This window comes from Pinus tabuliformis, chromosome 8, assembly GCF_031772625.1.
Source record: "Pinus tabuliformis cultivar Carrire ecotype Pingquan chromosome 8, CPIR1, whole genome shotgun sequence".
In the NCBI taxonomy this organism is placed as follows: Eukaryota; Viridiplantae; Streptophyta; class Pinopsida; order Pinales; family Pinaceae; genus Pinus; species Pinus tabuliformis.
This window is the reverse complement of record NC_142294.1, coordinates 1,065,019,104-1,065,040,197: the sequence shown is the minus strand read 5'-3', so window position 1 is coordinate 1,065,040,197 and position 21,094 is coordinate 1,065,019,104. Positions and strand designations below refer to the sequence as shown.

Genomic DNA, 21,094 nt, shown 5'->3' with positions numbered 1-21,094 from the left:
ATGCATTGACTATAGAGACTAGGGGAAGAAAAATGGAAATAGGAAGGAGCCTAGGAAATCACAATAACTTAAGAAAACAAAAAATCCAAATCTAGATCAGGGATAATCTGTAGGAAATGTGGGAAGAAAGGACACCTGGAGAAAGACTGCAAATCTCAAAAAGGAAAAGAAGGAGATGGACAACAAGAGAACAATCATGAAGTGAATGTTAGAAGTGATGTGTTGCAAGATGCTTTGATTATTTCATTAGAGAATATTATTGATCCGAAAGTAAACAGGAATGCAACAAATTGCATATATAAACATAAATATAGAGATGCAGTAGAAATAACACTTTATTTCATTAATATCAAATATTGAAATATGCTTACAAACATAATTGAAATAAAGCTAACTCGGGCGATGGTAGCTTATCTCTAAGAAGAGATGTTGTGGCTACATGTCTCTGAATGTGTCACAATGAGGCTTGAAGGCCTATTTATTATTCAAAAGCAATGGAAAACCCTAAACATCTAAAAAGCTAACCTTGGAAGTTGAAGCGCCAAAACTATGGGCCCTGTTTGGGTAAATTGGCACATCAACTTCCGAGGGTCGTAACTTTGGCATACGATCTCCGTTTGACACGCACAATACCTCATTAGAAATATCTATCTCAAAAATACAATTTTCGAGTGGAAAACATCAATAAAAACTCATGTTTTCCTTAGTTTTCCCAAGGCCTCAAAATGGCTTCGAAAGTTCAGGACTCGAAAAATACCAAAAATAGTAAATTGTGCTACAATTAAGGAAACCGAAAAATTGAAAGAGACAGTGGTGGGGGTCAAAGTGGAAGAGGGAGGTGGCTACCAACATCCATCTAGATCATTCATCCCCCCTTAGGAAGCATGGTCCCCATTACATTGAGTGCCTCCATGAAACGGGGAAACTTCTGCTAAATTTGGTCCCTGGTGAGCCACTTGTCTTGGTGCAGGAGTTGGGCAACTTTGACAACCCGATATAGTTTGATCTTCTGCTGACAAGTGTTCTTGATTTGTGTGTCCATAATATGATCAGTTGTGTCATGTTCCATGCAGTTTGGGTTTAAATCTATTGGTGTGAGTTGATCTACAATGTCTGATCTGTCAACTAATGGTGGGAAGTATGGTCAAAGTTGGTCCACATTGAAGACTGGGTGCAAGCCAAGGAATGGGGGAAAGTCGAACTCAGAAGCATTGTCTCCAATATCCTTGGTAATGGTGTAAGGACTATATCAGAGTGTTATGAGCTTCCGATGGGCTCTGGTAAGGTGTTCTTTTGGAAAATGCAACCAAACTTTGTCACCCACCTGAAAATTGTGTGGCACTCGATGTTGATCATGTCACTGCTTGTACTTGGCATTTGACTTCTCCAAGATGTTGTGAACCTGCTAGCAAATATGTTGGATGCGTTCAATAAATCTGGTCACTTTATCAGCCTTGGATAATACATGTGTGGATTTTGTCTGTGTAGTCACATGAGGCATGGAAACATCAATCAGACACAATGGTTGAAATCCTAGACCCACTTGAAAGGGACTACGACCAATCGAGCTATGGAGAGCTCTATTATAACTGTGTTGCACATAGGGAAGACTCTCATCCCAGGTTTGTGGATGCTTGGAGTTGTACATGCGGAGTATGTGCATTATCATCCTATTGACAACCTCCGTCTGGACATCAGTATGGGGATGGAAGGCACTTGACCTGGTGAGCTTGGGTTCCAATAGTGTCTAGAGGCTTGACTAGAATATGCTCAGGAACCTACTATCACGATTTGATATAATGGTATGTGGGATCTAGAAATGTACCCACACTTGTTCAAATAAGAGTTTGGCAGTGTCCGCTGCTGCGATATTCTTCGTACAGGCCGCCAATATAGCCATCTTAGAAAATATGTCCATAACCAAAAATACACAGTCATTACTATGCTTTCTAGAAGGGAGGCCAGACATATAGTTCATGGAGATGGATTCCCATGACTGGCTGGGAGTAGGAAGAGTAGTGTACACGCCTTGCTTCTTGATGGTTGGCTTGGCGATGATGCAAGCAGTGCAAGATATGATATATTCCACAACATCCAGTTGGAGTTTTGGCCAATAAGAGTACTTTTTTAGTACAACCACAATTTTCTCCACACCAAAGTATTATGCGACCCGATTGTAGTGCATCTCCCAAATCTCGGCACTCTCACTTGAAGGAACACAAAGGTGGCCCAAGTAACATAATAATGTGTCCTGGAGGTGGAAATCATGAACTTGCTTTCCATATATTAGAATTTGGTATGCGGAGGAAAAATCTAGATCATTTTTATATAGTTGCGACCATCCAGAGGTCTCGTGGTCATAAGAGTTGAGAACAGTAGTCAATGCTACAACTGGGGGTAGTTGAGGCAGTCTGCAACATGATTGGTGCTACCCTTTTTGTATTTAATTTTCAAGAGAAATTGTTGCAGATATGTATACCACCTCTAATGGTGATCGTTCTATAACTTCCCTTAGGTTTGTATAAACTAAAGAGGTCTATGATTGATGTGGATGATCGTCTCCTTCCCCATAATGTAATGCTTCCATTGTCAGCAAGCCTGCACGATGGAATACATCTCTTTATCATAGGCAGGGTATTTTCGAATTGTATCATAAAGTCTCTCACTATGATAGGCCACTGGATGCTCGTGTTGGGTGAGGACTGCACCAATAGCATAGTCAGAGGCATCTGTCTCAATTTCAAATGGTTTTTGCAGGTCTGGCAGTGTGAGTAACAGTGCAAAGTAGATGCATTACTTCAACTCAAAGAATGCCTTCGGTTGGGACTCAGACCAGGAAAAATTTTCTTTTGCCCCGCCCTTAGTAATCTGACTCAATGGCTAAGTGATATGGGAGAATCCCAACACTAACCTCCGATAAAAATTTGCAAGGCCCAAAAAGTTGCGAAGCTCAGTTAGAGTGGTTGGGGCTAGCCAATCCCAAATGAATTGTATCTTAATCAGATCCACATGCAGGCCACAGTCATCTACGATGTAACCTAGATATTGAACTCGGCTCATGCCAAAGGTTCATTTCTCCAAGTTTGCACACATTTTGTGCTATCGAAGGGTTTGAAGGACCTATTGAATATGTTGCACGTGTTCTTCCCAACTCTTGCTAAAGATGAGGATGTTGTTTAGATAAAAAACCACGAATGAGTTGGTGAAGGGCCACAAGATGTCATCCATTAGCCTCATAAAAATAGTAGGGGCATTTGTCAACCCGAAGTGCATAACCAACCATTCAAAAATGCCTTCCTTGGATTTGAAGGCGGTCTTCCATACATCTGTGGGATCTATTGGAACCCGGTGATAGCCAAACTTCAGATTGATCTTGCTGAAATACTTGACCCCCTTGAGTTGGTCCAGAAGGTCATCAATCTGTGGGATTAGATACTTGTTCCTGACAATGAATTTTTTTAGTGCCCAATAATCAATGTAGAGCCTCCAGGTCCCATCCTTCTTTTGTACAAGTACAATCGAGCTCCCACAAGGCGAGGAGCTTGGTTGGATGTGCCCTTTTTGCAACAACTCTTGGATTTTCCACTTGATCTCTTCATTTTACATAATAGAGCAACGATATATCGGCCCGTTGGGTAGAGGTGCTTCGAGAATCAAATCGATCAAATGCTTGACCTGATAGTGCAAGGGTACCCCTGTGGGTGAGAAGAATATGTATTTGTATTCTTCAACGACCATATCCATCTACTTCAGCTATGTGGAGGAACCCTTCCCAGGGGCCATGGATGTGGCTACGATATTCTCCTTAGTTTATGAGCGAATCAGAAAAAATAAAAAAATAAAAAAAATAAAATAAAAATAAAAATTTCCTAATCTGGGAGATGATCTGACTGTATTTCTTAGCAGATATCAAAGAGATGGTGGTAGACAAGGCTACCTCCGGTATCCCATATAACTTATTACCCAAAGAAATAATAATAGAGAGGGGTCTAGACTCATATACAACATGATGCTTCTACAAGTAGGTTTGTCCTAATAATACATCACAAACTTCAATAGGGGTAACATCACACAGTACCTCATCTGTGAAGGGCTTGATGTTGTAGGGAAGGCAACACTGTTGGCTGATGCAGAGATCTCGTCCTTGGTGAAGCCACCCGATGGTGTATGGATGCGGATGTGTTGTAGTTGGTAGGCCCAACTGCTTCATGATCTCTGCTGAAATGAGGTTCTTTTGGCTCCCATTGTTAACAATGAACTGCAACAGAGAACCCTTCACCAACATATGTGAGTGGAAGAGGCGTTCCCTTAGATCTGCAGGCTCATTCTTTTGGATCTTGGTGGTGGCCAGGGTGGCGCTAGGCTCCGCATCAATGATTTGCTTCCCTTTGTCATTCCACTTGTCCAGTTCTGACTCAGAGTCAGAACACACGTCTGATTCGGAAGCCTTCAACTCGGCCACCAGTGACTGCTTGACCCGACACACAATTGTGTTGTGAGTGGAGCTCTTACGGAACTCATATCATTTTCCTATGTCCTTCTTTATCTTCTTGATGTTTTTCTTTGCTTGTGGATTTTTGATGGAAAGTTGGGAGAGCATGAATTAGATTACCTTTTTCGGGATGTTGCCTTGCATCCCAATCTGGAAGAGGTTGTTGATTTTAAGTACATAAGAAAAGAGCATTTGAAGGAGCTCATAATCAAAGCAAGAAAGGTGAAGATGAAATTGTATGAGAAAATGAACAATCATGGACCCTTTAGCAAGAAGGCAAAAATGAAAGATGTGTTATCAAGTAGTGTGTTGTAGAAAATCTAGATTATGTTGTAAGCCTAGCTAAGACTTAGACCAGTAGGCATGTCAATTAAGAGTATGTTTGTGTCTTATGTATTGTGCTATAGTGTATTTTGTGTGTTTATCTTATGGTTGGAATTAAGGGGGAGTGTTGGAAAACATTAATAATTTCAACCACGATCTGCATTTAATGCAATGTCTAGTTTCTTCTTGAGAGTTCAGGAGATGGTCTCGATTCTTCTGGAGACTTCAGGTAGCGTCCTATAGAAGCCAACGACAACTAAAATCGAGAAACTTCTCAGTTGCGTCTAAAAATCCTTGTTTGGTAATGGAATGAATAAGCTTGTGTGTTTTGTGTTCAATGTTCATGTTGTGTTCTTTGATTGTTTTACTCTCTTTTCATATATTGGTGCAAATATTTACAAAACTATTTAAGTCATCATATATTTCTTTTTATAAAATGTTTTTCCATAAAATTACAACTTGAATAGTTAATATTTTGTATACTTAGATTTTTCTTAACAATATTCTTTCAAAAAAAATTGAGTTATGTTTTGTGTTTTTTTTATTATAAGAGAAAATTTATTGCTTTAAATTTTCAATTCCCCAAAAAATCATATATTCTATATTTTCCATTTATTTTTTTCCAGAAAAATTATTAAATCTAATTTGAAAACATTTTCTAACCATTTAAAGAAATATATCTTATACAATTAAAAATAATATTAAAAAAAATCATACCAAATAAACACATCAACACATCCTCTCTTAGACCACCCAGATCCAGAAATCAATAGAAAGTTGGATCTGCATTCAATCTCACCTGAATCGCCCCATCTATTCTCCTAAGGATAAGTTCAGTTCCAAACCCTGGTTCGAACAAACAGGAGGAGTACACCTTGCTAATGGGCCTTGGATGATCCACATCTCCAAGTCAAGCGCTGATGAGCACATTGAACTATCCATGTGATTGAGAGCCTTCACAGCGTAGGCACAACGATGCGATTATCAGGGGTGCACTCTATTGCTGAGCTAATAGCCCATCATGCAGGCCTCCAGGTATGGAGTCCTGCCCCTACACCAACTCCAATATATTGGAAGAACCAATATAGAAAATAAACTAATAGCCCATTGTATAGGCCTCCCGGCGATGCAGGCCTCAATATATCCAAAGTAACAAAAGAGAAACCCTAACTCTTTTTTTTTCCACCCCATGTCCCTGCCTAGGTGGAAACATGGGGAGGCAAAAGGGAGATGAGATTCTATCAACTTGTTCTAACCTTGGATGAGAAGCTCATCGTTTCACTTCACTATCAAGACCTAAAAGAATATTTCCATGTACGAGCTTGGCTCAGATGTGCTTCCTTCTAGAAGCAGTGTCAAACGAAGAAGCCCAAAAAGCATTAGCTCTTCCTGAAAAGGAGGCAATCCAGTCGCACCTTTCAGTACACCTACCTTGTTACAACTTCACTCCAGTCACTAGCCCAGCCTTCAGCATCCCCCTCCTTGTGGTTAAGGTAATGACTTGGGGCATGGCCAGCTCCCATAGTGTGATGGGTGGTGTGTACAAGGCCTGGGAACGGATTCACCGTTGTATGGTTGATCGTCGATTACTAGCGATTCTGGCTTCATGCAGGTGAGTTGCACCCTGTAATCCGAAATGAGGCCGAGTTTTTGAGGTTAGCTTGCCTTTGCAGGGTCGCGACCCTTTGTCCCGATCAGTGTAGCACGTGTGTCACCCAAGGCGTAAGGAGCATGATGAATTGACGTCATCCTCACCTTCCTCCAACTTATCACTGACAGTCTGTTGAGGGTTCCAAACTCAATATTGGCAACTAAACACGAGGGTTGCGCTTGTTGCGGGATATAACCCAACACCTTATGGCATGAGTTGACGACAACCATGCACCACCTGTGTTCATATTCCCGAAGGCACTCCTCCCTTTGGGGGGGATTCATGGCATGTCAAGCCTTGGTAAGGTTCTTCACTTTGCATCGAATTAAACCACATGCTCCACCGCTTGTGCGGGCCCCTGTCAATTCCTTCAAGTTTCATTCTTGTGAATATACTCCCCAGGTGAGATACTTAACACATTAGCTATAGCACTACACAGGTCGATACGCACATCACTTAGTATCCATCATTTACGGCTAGGACTACTGGGGTATCTAATACCATTTTCTCGCCTAGATTTCGTCTCTAAGTGTCAGTGTCGGCCCAACAGAGTGCTTTCGTCGTTCGTGTTCTTTCCGATCTCAATGCATTTCACCGCTCCACCGAAAATTCCCTCTGCCCCTATCATACTCTAGCTTGGTAGTTTCCACTGCCTGTCCAGGGTTGAGCCCTGGGATTTGGCGACGGACTTGAAAATCCACCTATAGATGCTTTATGTCTAATCATTCCAGATAACGCTTGCATCCTCTTTCTTATCGCGGCTACTGGCACAAAGTTAGCTGATGCTTATTCCTCAGATACAGTCATTTTTTCTTCTTCGAGAAAAGAAGTCCATGACCCGTGGGCCTTCTGCCTTCATGCGGCATTGCTTCGTCAGGGTTTTGCTTAGAGAAAATTTAATATTTCTTAACAACTTGAATAGTTAATATTTCTTATACTTAGATTTTTCTTAACAATATTCTTTCAAAAAAAATTGAGTTATGTTTTGTGTTTTTTTTATTATAAGAGAAAAATTATTGCTTTAAATTTTCAATTCCCAAAAAAACCATATATTCTATATTTTCCATTTATTTTTTTCCAGAAAAATTATTAAATCTAATTTGAAAACATTTTCTAACCATTTAAAGAAATATATCTTTTTTTTCCCATGGAAAAAGTCGTAATTTCTATTAGTCAAGAGAAATTACATTCTGTAGATGCTGTGCATATGCATACTGAGACTGTGTGTCTCTCAATAACCTCGCCAGAGGCTGTCCAGAGTTTCAAAATAAAGTACTGAACAAGGAATAAGATGTACGATCATAACAAAAAAAACCACCATCCTCTCTCCGAACTGTTGATCCACGCAGGGAGTTTCGGAGAGGTATCTGTCATAAGAGTCTGTCTGTGTAATATTTAAAAAACATATATACTGTGTTTCTGTGCTTGTGCAGCTGAGAGTGCTGCCCCCCGTAAGGAGGCACAAAAAAATAGAGAAAGGTGACTATAACAGTCCACCTTATCTATGCTGTCCATAAAAAAAAGTTCTATCTAAATAGCATATGTATGTAAAAACAAAAAACATCACTTTGTGCATATTGGGACCCCTTTCAGTTCTGAGTGTCCCTCTGTGCCGGTTGGTCATCAAAGGGTCTATGGTAGTGCTGAAAGTAGGTTCCATCCAGGTCTTCTTGAATTAGCCAGTCCGCTTCTTGCCTCTGCGCTGCTTGTTTGGATAGGTAGTCCGCCCGAGAGTTGCGCTCCCTGTAGATATGCCGACATTCAAATTTTTCAAAAGCATCTGTTAGTCTGAGTGCCTCATCTAGTATGTGTCTCAAAGAGAAAACAGTGCATGATGATTTCCTGGTGAGCCAATTGCATACAATCTGTGAATCTCCAAACAATTGTAGTTTTGTACAACCTTTTTCATGTGCAAATGAAATTAGGTGTTTAGCAGTGGTGAGCTCAGCGTAGTTGTTTGTGCCCCTACCCAGGTAAATTTGCAGCGAGAATGAGTGGTGTTCTCTCAGATAGAGAATGGCTCCCCCCCCACAACCAGCCTCTTGGGCTGAGCCATCAAAATAGGCCCAGGGAAAAGATTTGTTGATGATCTCCGGGGTGATGGTCCTATGGGAAGCAGGTGGAGGAGCCTCAGGAATGAGGGCAAAATCAGCAAGAAGGTGCGCAATAAGGGCAGGCCAATGGGGAGATTTTTGGTCAAAAATGGCTCTGTTCCTGGCTGTCCAGATGGACCAGCACATCAGGAGGGGGATGTTCTTTTCTTTGCCTGAATGGTGTGCTTGCCAATTTTCCCAGGCGTCGCTGATAGAATGGCCTTGCCATAGATGGATAGAGGGGGATTTTGTACCAAGTATAGACCACTGTTCTTTGACAACCGGGCATGTGAGGAAGAGGTGCTCAGTATCTTCGTCATTGCTTTTGCATAAGTGGCACCAGAAAGGTCCATGGAAGGATCGCTTTTTTAAGTTTGCTCCTGTTGGTAATTTGTTGAAAAGAATTGCCCACATGAGAAGGCGAGTTCTGGGGGCAGCTTTTAGGTGCCAGATTGTTTTCCACCATTGCAGCAAATTGTCTGGTTTGTTCGGCTGCATGAGCTGTAGATATCCCTCCTTTGGGGTGTATGATCCGCTTTTTGCTAGAGCCCAGACAATTTCGTCCTCTTCCTCCGATAATCTGACCTGTGCTTGTGAGAGCGCCTCCGCATATATCTCCCATTCTCGTATCCACTGATCTGGAATGCGAAGGTCTCGTACTGTCCTCCATGCCTGATGAAGAAAAGTAGAGTTTCCCTAGTCTGCAATATGAGCAATCTGCGTGACTCCTTGATCCCTAAGGTGTGCTAGGAGTTGTGCTGGGAGTAAGTGCACATTTCCACAACCAATCCAGGGGTCTATACCAACTCGAACAGAGTTTCCATTCCTGATTCTCCAGGTGAGGCCCTCTCGAATAAGGGGAAGAGAGTTTATAACCGCTTTCCATATGATTGAATGCCTTCCTCCTCCTCTTTGTTCCCTACATATCCAACTGTTTATACTTTCTGGGCCTATGTATTTTTCCTTAACTACCTTCGACCAGAGACTGTCTGATGTAAGGAGTTGCCATCCCAACTTGGCTGCCAGAGCATTTGCGAATAGATCCAGTCTCTTTATCCCCCAGCCTCCCCATTTTTTTGGTCTGGCTATGGTTTCCCATTTTACCCAAGCAAATAGGTTTCCTTGTCTGTTCCCCTGCCATAAGAATCTGCAGCAGATTTTTTGAAGCCTGGCTAAGATTCCTCTAGGAATCTAAGCTAGAGACATCCAGTACACTGGCGTTGCTTCCAAGACTGCTTTTATGAGAGTGAGCCTTCCTGCCCTTGTGAGATATCTATTATACCAGATATTTATCCTTTTTTCCACTTTGGAGATTAGCCAAATCCAATCTGCTATTTTGTATCCTCCATGTTTCACCCTGAATCCAAGATATTTTAGCCCTTCCTCTATGGGGTGAATATGGAAAGGGAAGCGGTTTTTAATGTAGATGACCTCCTGAGGAGTGCAGCCAAGTTCTGTTATGGTAGATTTTTGAGTATTTATAACCATCCCTGTTGCTTTCTGGAATAGATCAAAAGCATATTTTAGCGCCGAAGAGTCAGCCATACTACCATTTAAAAAGATCAGAACATCATCCACAAAAAGTAGATGTGTGAGGAAGCAGTTATCCGATATTTTTATCCCTTTTAATCTTCCTCTTCTATGCTCAGATGCTATCAGTCTGCTCAATCCTTCCATAATGAGAAGAAAAAGGAGGGGGGAGAGGGGGCATCCTTGCCTTAGGCCTCTTTCAGCAGTGAAGAAAGGGGAGGGGGAGCCATTGAGGAGGACACTAAACGAGACATCAGAGATGCAACTCATTATTCTCTTAATGAACAGGAAGGGGAAGCCCAGATGGGTGAGGAGCATTCTGATGTATAAAAGATTTACCCTATCAAAAGCTTTGGATAGGTCCACTTTGAGGATCGTACCCTTCAGATTTTTGCTCTGCATAGAATGAAGAAGCTCCTGAGCAGTACCAATTGCTTCATGAATCTGTCGACGGTGAAGGAAGGCGAATTGTTCAGAGGATATGTTAGCCGAGAGGATGGGTTTGATCCTGTTTGCAAGAATTTTGGCCAATATCTTATATAGGCAATTGCAGAGCGAAATAGGTCTGAAATCATCAAAGGATACAGGCTTGTCTGATTTAGGTATAAGGGCTATGAAAGTGGCTTTGATACTTGAGGGGATTGATCCATTTTGACTGCAATGATTTATCACATTGAGAATATCCTGCCCCAACAGCTCAAAGAAAGCTGAGTAGAATTCGATGGTCCAGCCGTCCGGTCCCGGACTTTTGTCCTTCTGAAATCCTTTAATGGTAGCTTCCAGTTCCTCCAAAGTAATATCTTTTGTGAGATCTTCTGCATCCTCCTCATCCACAAATCTAGGAAATAGTTTAGCCACCCTCATTATTTCAAGTAGGCTTGCTTGTTCTGGGGCTTTGTATATAGTTCTGAAGTGAGAAGTGGCGAGATGTGCTAGATCTCCAGGCCTGCTCACCGTATATCCATGCTCATCCTGAAGTTCCCAGATGGTGTTGATTGCCTTCCGACCATTTGCAAACCGATGGTAGAATTTTGTATTCTCGTCCCCCTCCTTTAGCCAGATGGCTCTGCTTCTGAGTCGCCAGGAATCCTCTCTATCCCTGAGAATTTGGGTCCTCCTTTTAATGAGATCATCATACAGTGAATTCTGCTCTGGGGATATGAATGTACCATCAGAGTGGGATTCGAGGGCTTCTATTGCTTGTTCCGCAAGGGAGATGGTCTGGTCATCCTGTTGTCTCTTCAGCTTAGCCCAATCTCTCGAAACTACTTTGAGCTCTGAGAGGTTCCTTACAAAACCAGCGGCTGGGTCTTCATCCTCCCGGATCGGATGTGCCTTCCAGAAGTCCGTTATCAATTTGAGGTAGGTGGGATCCTGCAGCCAGGTAGCATTGAACTTGAACGGGGCTCTATGTGACTGATGTCTTGCACTCATTTCCAAATATATAGGTCTATGGTCCGAGATCCCTCCACTTCCCACCCATTGCCTTGCTCTAGGGTGTGAATTACTTAGACCTTCTTTGATGATGAAACGGTCCAGCCTCCTGGCTAAACTTTGGTCCCCTGTTCTGTTGTTCTTCCATGTGAATTGGATTTTTGCTGAGGGGAGGTCAATCCAACGGTAATCTTCAAGCAGTTGTCCGAAGAAATCAGAGAGTGGATCAATTTGCGCCTGGTGACCCCAAGATTCGGAGAAGCCCATGGAGAAATTTAAGTCTCCCCCCAAGATAATGTTCTCATCTAGAAGGAGCTCGGAACCGAGAAGCTTTTGCCAGAAAAGTTCCCTGTTTAGGCAGGGGCCATAAACATTTATAATTTTAAGATATTCCTCCATGTCCTTTGAATATATATCGGCCCCCAAAAAACCCACACCTCCCCAGATGTTCTTGATATTAATAGAATTGTTCTTAAAGCCTATAGCTATACCTCCTGATCTTCCTGACGCATCGATGGCTGTGAAGGACCATCCCGGCATCCATGAACCAAGAAGGGAGGTGGCAGAGTCTGCTTTACATAATGTCTCTTGAAGGAAAATAATGTCCACAGTGTTTGAGAGAAAAAGATGCTTCAGAGCCGATTTTTTATCGGGGCTGGCCAACCCCCTACAGTTGAAGGACAAAATTTTCATGGAGGGGGATGATGGCGGGTGTCCTTTGCTCTAAGGGCCCTGTGAAGAGTTTGTTGCTTGCCGCGGAGGATCTCATCCTCCATATGTTTACGAGCTATGGTCATACCAGAAGGTCGACCCCGCCCCTGTTTAAGCGAGAGGATAAGGGCTTCCACCGACAGCCCTATGGAGTCCCGGAGGATTTGTTTGGAGGTCGAGCGGGTGGAGTACCGAGGAGAGGAGTTAACAGAAGGGGAGGGCGAGGGGAAGGAGGGGTGGGGGACAGAAGGGAGAGGGGAGGGTGTGAGGATGCCAGGAGGCTTCAGAATGGGGCAGGATACATATAACGAAGGGTTATGGGAGAGGTTTGTATCCATGACGAGGTCAAGGGCAGAAGGGGATGAGGGGGGAGGGATACAGATGGGAGGCACACCCAAAGAGGATATACATATGGATGCAAAATGAGAAACAGAGGCAGACGAAATAAAGGACGTACCCGAGGAGAAAACCGCTCCCTTCGCAGCTCTAGATCTCGTCAGAGGAGGAGAAGGAGGCCGGGCCGAGTTGGAGCCCTGCTTCTTGCGGCGGGGAGCTGGGGGGGCCTCCACCGTGTCTGAAGTGATTATGTGGTCTGTTCTGCGCGCCATATCCACAAGGGGGATAGTCTGTCCTGCTGCAGTGTTCTGGTCCTGGTCTGTTGCCGCCTGTTGTCCCTTCTGGATGAGTGGGCAGTCTTTAAAAAGGTGACCCACCTGGTGGCATCTTCTGCATCTGTAGGGGAGGCCTTCATAATCAAGCTTCTGAGTTCTTGAAGAAGACTTCCAATGTATTTTGATGTTTTCTGGCACCCCCCCTCTTGTATCCATATGCACTAAGATTCTCGCAAAAGCCAGTGAGCCCGTCGCTAGGTAGGATTTATCTGATTCCATGAAAGTGCCGAGTGCGTTTCCAATCCTCTTAAAGATGTCTTCTGACCAGTACTGCAACGGCAATCCTGGGAGCCTGACCCAGACTGGGCCTATCCCTATGATCTCCGTCTCCGGGTCGAATAATGGCGTCCATCGCTTGAGGAGGACCGGGGCCTTTTCAAAATGCCAAAACGATGAAAGGACCCAACTCGTGTGATCCGCCCGTGCAAATTTGAGAGCGAACCAACCACGCACAAAGGTCTGGACCGTAGGTGTCTCCACAAGGTATTGTCCCCAAATCTCTGTCGCCCATTCCTTTAATTTTGCAGCCGTTGCATGTCTGCCCTTGATCCGACCCACCAGGACACAGTCCGCCAGATCCATGGCTTCCCCCCAGCGAATATCTTCTTCCAGCCTCAGTATGGCATCCTCTGCAAATTTTAGACAGCGTTGCTTTTTGGCAGGCCGGGAGGTCATACGGCCCTGGCTTGCAGTAGCCTGAGAGCCCACAGGGGGAGGAACGGGAGGGGGAGGAAGAGGGCACGACCCAGAGGGAGGGATGGCTTCGGGAAGGGGAGGGACCGTGTGATAGCTGCCAGAGGGGGCAGAGGGAGCCGATGGAGGGTTTGAAAGCGAGGAGGGAGGGATGGCGACAGGAGGGATAGGGGAAGTCGCCTGAATAACGGGAGGAGGGACAAGGGAGGGAGGATCCGAAGGCAGGGGGGGAGTTCCGTTCGGGGAGGGTTGTAAGCAGTCGGCCAAGAAACCCAAAGTGGCCGGAGATGGGATCGCAAAAGAGTTCCAGGTAGAGGGCTCACCGGGAAGGAAATCGGAGGGGAGAGATGGGTCAATGGGGGGGGGAGACGTTTTCCAAGCCAGCAGACAGGCTCCCATTGAACAGACCCCCCGAAGAAGAAAACGTGGTCTGCCAGATGGAGCTATCCGCCAGCGGAGACTCCGAGTAATCCACCTCCTCAGTGTCCATGTCGGCAGCTGCGCTAGGCCCCCCGCAAAAAAATGTAACCGTCCAAACAGAGCCCTCCTCGATACCAGATAACCGTATAGGGTTTCACCAGTAGCAGTCAGAGAAAAAACAGAAAGATCCCAAACAGGTAATAGTGACAGGTTGATCTCCCCGCCAATCGAATAAACGTCGCCTTCGAGGTGCTGTCGGCCGATCCGGAGAGAGGGTGCCGATCCGATGCAGATGTGAAACAGGTAAACCAGAAATGGTAAGGTGCCGAGGTAAAAAGGATAAAAACCTAGGGTAGGGTAAAAACGAGAGGGAGAGGGTTACGGCCTTAAGAGAAAACAGAGGCCGCAGCTAGCACGGAAATCCGAGGGCGGCCCAGGGTGGAAAAGTACGGGATTAGGTAGGGTTTACAGGGCCGTGGGATGGCCTGTAAACCCCTGTCAACGGGGTTCCATGACTATGGTTGCAGAGCGGTAGCCGAGAGCTCCCCAAAAGAAATATATCTTATACAAATAAAAATAATATTAAAAAAAAATCATACCAAATAAACACATCAACACATCCTCTCTCAGACCGCCCAGATCCAGAAATCAATAGAAAGTTGGATCTGCATTCAATCTCACCTGAATCGCCCCATCTATTCTCCTAAGGATAAGTTCAGTTCCAAACCCCGGTTCGAACAAACAGGAGGAGTACACCTTGCTAATGGGCCTCGGATGATCCACAACTCTGAGTCAGGTGTTGATGAGCACATTGAACTATCCATGTGACTGAGAGTCTTCACAGCGTAGGCACAACGATGCGATCATCATGGGTGCGCTCTATCGCTGAGCTAATAGCCCATCGTACAGGCCTCCGGGTATGGAGTCTTGCCCCTACACCAACTCCAATATATTGGAAGAGCCAATATAGCAAATAAACTAATAGCCCACTGTGTAGGCCTCCCGGCGATGGAGGCCTCAATATATCCAAAGTAATAGAAGAGAAACCCTAACTCTTTTTTTTTCCATCCCATGTCCTTGCCTAGGTGGAAACATGGGGAGGCAAATGGGAGATGAGATTCTATCAACTTTTTCTGACCTTGGATGAGAAGCTCATCATTTCACTTCACTATCGAGACGTGAAAGAATATTTCCATGTACGAGCTTGGCTCAATAGTGCTTCCTTCTAGAAGCAGTGTCAAACGAAGAAGCCCAAAAAGCATTAGCTCTTCCTGAAAAGGAGGCGATCTAGTCGCACCTTCCAGTACACCTATCTTGTTACAACTTCACTCCAGTCACTAGCCCAGCCTTCAGCATCCCCCTCCTTGTGGTTAAGGTAATGACTTGGGGCATGGCCAGCTCCCATTGTGTGATGGGTGGTGTGTACAAGGCCTGGGAACAGATTCACCATTGTATGGTTGATCGTCGATTACTAGCGATTCTGGCTTCATGCAGGTGAGTTGCAGCCTGTAATCCGAACTGAGGTCGGGCTTTTGAGGTTAGCTTGCCTTCACAGGGTCGCAACCCTTTGTCCCAGTCAGTGCAGCACGTGTGTCACCCAAGGCGTAAGGAGCATGATGACTTGACGTCATCCTCACCTTCCTCCGGCTTATAACCGGGAGTCTGTTCAGGGTTCCAAACTCAATATTGGCAACTAAACATGAGGGTTGCGCTCGTTGCGGGACATAACCGGCCAACACCTTACGGCATGCGTTGACGACAACCATGCACCACCTGTGTTCGCATTCCCGAAGGCACTCCTCTCTTTCGAGGGGATTCACGGCATGTCAAGCCCTGGTAAGGTTCTTCGCTTTGCATCGAATTAAACCACATGCTCCACCGCTTGTGTGGGCCCCCATCAATTCCTTTAAGTTTCATTCTTGTGAATCTACTCCCCAGGCGGGATACTTAACACATTAGCTATAGCGCTACACAGGTCGATACGCACATCACTTAGTATCCATCATTTATGGTTAGGACTACTGGGGTATCTAATACCATTTTCTCCCCTAGCTTTCGTCTCTCAGTGTCAATGTCGGCCCAGCAGAGTGCTTTCGCTGTTCGTGTTCTTTTCGATCTCAATGCATTTCACCGCTCCACCAGAAATTCCCTCTGCCCCTATCATACTCTAGCTTGGTAGTTTCCACCGCTTGTCCAAGGTTGAGCCCTGGGATTTGGCGACAGACTTGAAAAGCCACCTATAGACGCTTTACGTCCAATCATTCCAGATAACGCTTGCATCCTCTTTCTTACCGCGGCTACTGGCACAAAGTTAGCTGATGCTTATTCCTCAGATACCGTCATTTTTTCTTCTTTGAGAAAAGAAGTCCATGACCTATGGGCCTTCTGCCTTCACGCGACATTGCTTCGTTAGGGTTTTGCCCATTGGAGGAAATTCCCCACTGCTACCTCCTGTAGGAGTCTGGGCCATGTCTCAGTCCCAGTGTGGCTGATCATCCTCTCAGACCAGCCACTGATCGTCGCCTTAATAAGCCATTGCCTCACCAACTAACTAATCAAATGCGAGCCCCTCCTTGGGTGGATTCCTCCTTTTGCTCTTCAGCCTATAAGATATTTATTATAAACATTATACACAAAATTATTAAACTTGAAAACCACTCTTTAAAGTAATCTAACAATCTAACATCTCAAACTTAAATTCAAAAATTAATTTATCACTCCTTGATTCAATATCTAAAATAATTCAAAACATATAATAATAGTGTTGGGAAACATTGAAAATACCATTTGAATAAATTTAAACTATATAATTTACATAAACTCAATAAATTAAACCTGGCTTCCAAGTGCACAACCTTACTTAAGAAGTTCTATTATAATTTAGATAGACCCAAAAATTTAACATGGGTTCCAACTCCACAACCTGACTTAAGAATTTCTCATGGCGGATAATTTTAAGAATGCCACCCAGCAACTTAGTTTTAAAAAATTATTGTGATTTCAACGTTTTATTTTTTTCCAATCTCCCTGGATTATAATAACCTAGGATGTCATGCCCACAACTCAGAACTCAGATTATGACAACTACATTTACAAACAAAAATCATTCAATTTCACTGACCACGATTCGAATCGGATCCCCTACTGCACACACTCATCACAATCAGCATTTCACATTAGTAGCTTGATAACGGGAGCCACCTTCAAAGGAGGAAGTTGAAGTGTTTGCATGATAAATCTGTGAATTTGGTCATTTTGCCTCTAAACTTCAAAGATCTCCTCATTCCCTTTTGTTTTATTTTTGTTGCTGTGCACTGGTAGAAGTCGGGATGCCATTTTCTACCAATTCCAGATTGTTTTGGCGGACCTGCAGGTTGGAGGATTTGACAGGCTCATGGGCAAGGGTGGAATAATCTAATTTCAATTTGCTCCAAAACCAGTGCTCTTGCCATATTCGTGTCATCTCTTCAATAGGCACATTTTTGGTCTCCGGGAGGAGAAAATAGACAAACAGAGTCATGGTCACTGTCCAGGCGGCATAAAACAGAAAAATGCCGAATCTAAAATGGCAGAGCATGGACAGGAAAACCTGTGCCAAAACAAAGGTTACCAACAGATTTACCGAAACGTTGATAGTTTGCCCCGCGGACCGAATTTCAAGGGGGAAAATCTCACTGGGAACCAACCAGCTGAGAGGACCCCACGACCATCCAAAGCCAAGGGCATACGCGCAGAACAAGAACACGGTAAAGGATGAATATCCCTTGCTCATTCCATTGTCTCCGAACTTTAAAGCCAGGATCACGGCAATCAACACCTGCAATGCAAGAACCAAGACTCAGTGAGTGAACATAACTTTCTTGATCAAATTTGGGGAAAGATTATATTTAATGGTTGACTAGGTCTAATGGTTAATAATATTTCTTTTTTCCAAAACAAAATTCAAATCAAAATGAAAATGAAAATTTACATTATGAAATATTATGAATAAAACAAATGAAAAAATTGTAGCAAGATCAGGACAAGTAAATGAACTGACGTAGTTTACAGAAATTACAAATTCATGACAAATTTCTGGCAAGAATTTGGCTAGAATTTTTTCAAAAAATCTGACGATTAGAGTAGTGGAAATTGATTCAACCTGTGGAAATGGATTCAGCGCCATCAAAAATCTTGAGACTGTGAAACTTGACAACTATAATCCCAATTTCCAAACATTTCAGCTAGGTTTTGTTAAAATCTTACCTGACTTTATATTATTTTCCAAACTAAATTATAATCTAGCCAAACTACTCTAAATGAAATTGTTTTACCCTTTCATCAAACCAATACAATTAGCATTAAACAACAATAATCACAGAAACATGGTGCCTTGTTACAAAATATGTCTATACAAAAACAGATAATTTGTAGATTCAGACCAGGTGATCATTGATCATCAGACTGAAAAATACAAACAGAAAATGACTAAATCATCATAATTCAATCGCTGAAACAGCCAAACTGAAAAATACAAACAGAGAGTGAAGCCCATGCTTGCTGTAAACGAGGAGAAATTAACAATGAGATACTACATTGTCCTATTGGCATGAAAAGATGAGTGAATAACTGAATATGAAAACAAATAGACACATAGAACAAAAAAAGAAAACAGAGTAAATTACATATTGAGAGTCAATATCAAAGAGCATAAAAAATATGAATGTACGGATTTCATAGATGTTATGTAGTCTTCTTTGCATTTAAATAAAGAATGTTATTTAATATTGGTATTCAGATCAATCTCAGTTCTGAATCTATCAATCAATAAATGGGAGAAAAAACCAGTTGCAAACCTAAGATCTGTATGAATGAGGAACTTAAACGGAAACCAAATGGAATGGAGGCAACATACCTGGCAGATGATCATCTGCAGTCCACCCTCGAGGAACAGGGGTCTCCGTCCTACCTTGTCAACGATGAATATGGAGATTATGATGGAAACCAAATTCATCACACCAAGAATAACTGCAGCCAAGAGAGCAGCATCTGCTCCAAATCCTATGGTACCGAAGAGAACTGGAGCATAAAATGCGATGACATTGATGCCGGTGAGCTGCTGAAAGAAGGGAATGGCCAGAGCCATGACCAGTTGAGGTCTGTATTTCCTTTTGATAATGTTGCGGAAGGGATGCTTCACCGTCTTCGAAACCTCGGTGGCCTCTATCAAGTCTTGCAGCTCCTCCTCCACCTTTGGCGTGCCGCGGATCCTCTCCAGCACGGCCCTGGCCTTCTCCATTTGCCCCCTTTCGATTAGACTGTTGGGGGTGTCGGGCAGGGTAAAGGAACCGACCAACATTATTAACGCTGGGACAGCTGCCAGTCCCAGAGAGAGACGCCACCCCCAATTCTGGATCTTGGCAGTGCGATAATTTATCAGATTTGCAGCAAGGACCCCAATTCCTAGGAATAGTTGGAAGCCAATGTTGAGACCTCCCCTCATTCTGGGAGGGGCCATTTCCGACAAATAAATAGGCACGGACTGAGAAGCATGACAATTCATATCAACATTTAGTATAAGTCCCTTACTCCGATTTACAGAAGGAAGGAAAATGCAAAAACAGGGGTGTAATTGTTTGAAAGGATAAGGGAGAACTAGTCTTGAGAGATGAGCTTACTTGGACAGAGAAACCCACACCTAAACCAAGCAAAATACGGCCAAGGATGAGCATTTCTACATTGACTGCAGCCCCATTTAAAGCTGCACCAGTGAGGAAGGTTGAGCCTCCGAGCAGCATTGACTTCTGTCGTCCAAAAGCTCTTGTTGTGGCCGAGGCCATGAAGGACGACACCAACCCAGCTATATAAAGGGAAGAAGTGAAGGAAGTCAGTATCTGGCTGTCGAACTTGCAATAGTTGTTTGGTTTGGCAGCGGATGCCTTCCTATACACTTCTGGAAAAAATTTCTTCAGGAAAGACGGCATGGATGTAACTCCACCTGTACAACAATGTATTGATAATTGAGTTGGTTATGACCCTCTGTTACAGACATCAAAATTGGTTATGAACTTCAACTTCTAATAAAAACGAAAGATTCCAGTTGTTAGCCAAGATTGAGAGTTATGTGTTGTTACCTGAGATTCCAATGTCATAGCCAAAGAGGAGCCCTCCTGTGGCTGCAACGATGCAAGTGACCAGCACATACAGAGTCAAACCACCAGCATAGTTCTTCTGCACAACAGGGCCAGTGGCCACAAACCCACCTCCTGCCATGATAACTCCACACTGAGCACTGAGCAACAAGTCCAGGCTTCTCCTCCTCTACTTAAGTACTTGAATTTTAACACAGATGGAACTCCACTGTGAACAAACTGGAGCACCTGCCTAACCTTCACCGTAATCGGTGTGCGCGGGTGAGTATTAGTTTCAACTTCCTACCAGTCAATGCTCCTCCATCCTCAGCAACCCCAAAATATTTCCACCTTTGCCAGTCTTTCAGCGATGATATCTTCAGAAAGGGTCAATCAAAGAATAATATATTTCTCATTTCTCACGAGGAAGGTGAATTCAAGTGATAAAAAAATGGTTCTCGCTCTCTTTGTGCTGGCCAATTCTTTGGTTTGGGTTATCCTCCGACCAGTTTTTTAATATCATCTGGCATTAGTGCGTGTGGATTCACCATGTCAATGTTTAAACATTGTGTTTTAGTCATTGGTGCGTGTGGATTCACCATGTCAATGTCTAAACACTGTGTTTTAATTTATTTTTGACATGTGTAAATTTCTGGTATGATTTATAATAAATTTAGTTTATTTTTTTTGTAAATTCAAGTTATAATTATTAAGTTTTATTAATCTAGATTTTTTATTATATTAAATCTATTTTTATTATTATTAATTAAATTTTTTTTATAATACTGAATCTATTTCCACTGTCAAAAATAAAATTTAAACATTCTTACTCACAATTTTTTTTTATTAAATTCCAACAAAATCAAAACAAATTTACCATTCCACAGACAACGCCTCAATAAACAACTTTGCATCAGTAATTTTAAGTCAGAAGTGGGAAGAAATTATCGAAGTATGATGGCAGG

At 43.2% G+C, this 21,094-nt stretch overlaps 1 protein-coding gene across 1 annotated transcript; it reads right to left on the bottom strand.

Moving 5' to 3' along the window:
- Positions 1-16,994: 16,994 nt before the first annotated feature.
- LOC149239013 (sugar transport protein MST3-like) lies at positions 16,995-20,623 on the bottom strand. The gene is made up of 4 exons (XM_089373289.1): positions 20,133-20,623; positions 19,677-19,996; positions 18,914-19,540; positions 16,995-17,836 (listed from the first exon to the last, which is right to left on the bottom strand). Exons 1-4 carry the CDS (start codon positions 20,269-20,271, stop codon positions 17,315-17,317), a joined length of 1,608 nt encoding a protein of 535 aa, XP_089229415.1. The 5' UTR covers positions 20,272-20,623; the 3' UTR covers positions 16,995-17,314.
- Between the last annotated feature and the right edge of the window lie 471 nt (positions 20,624-21,094).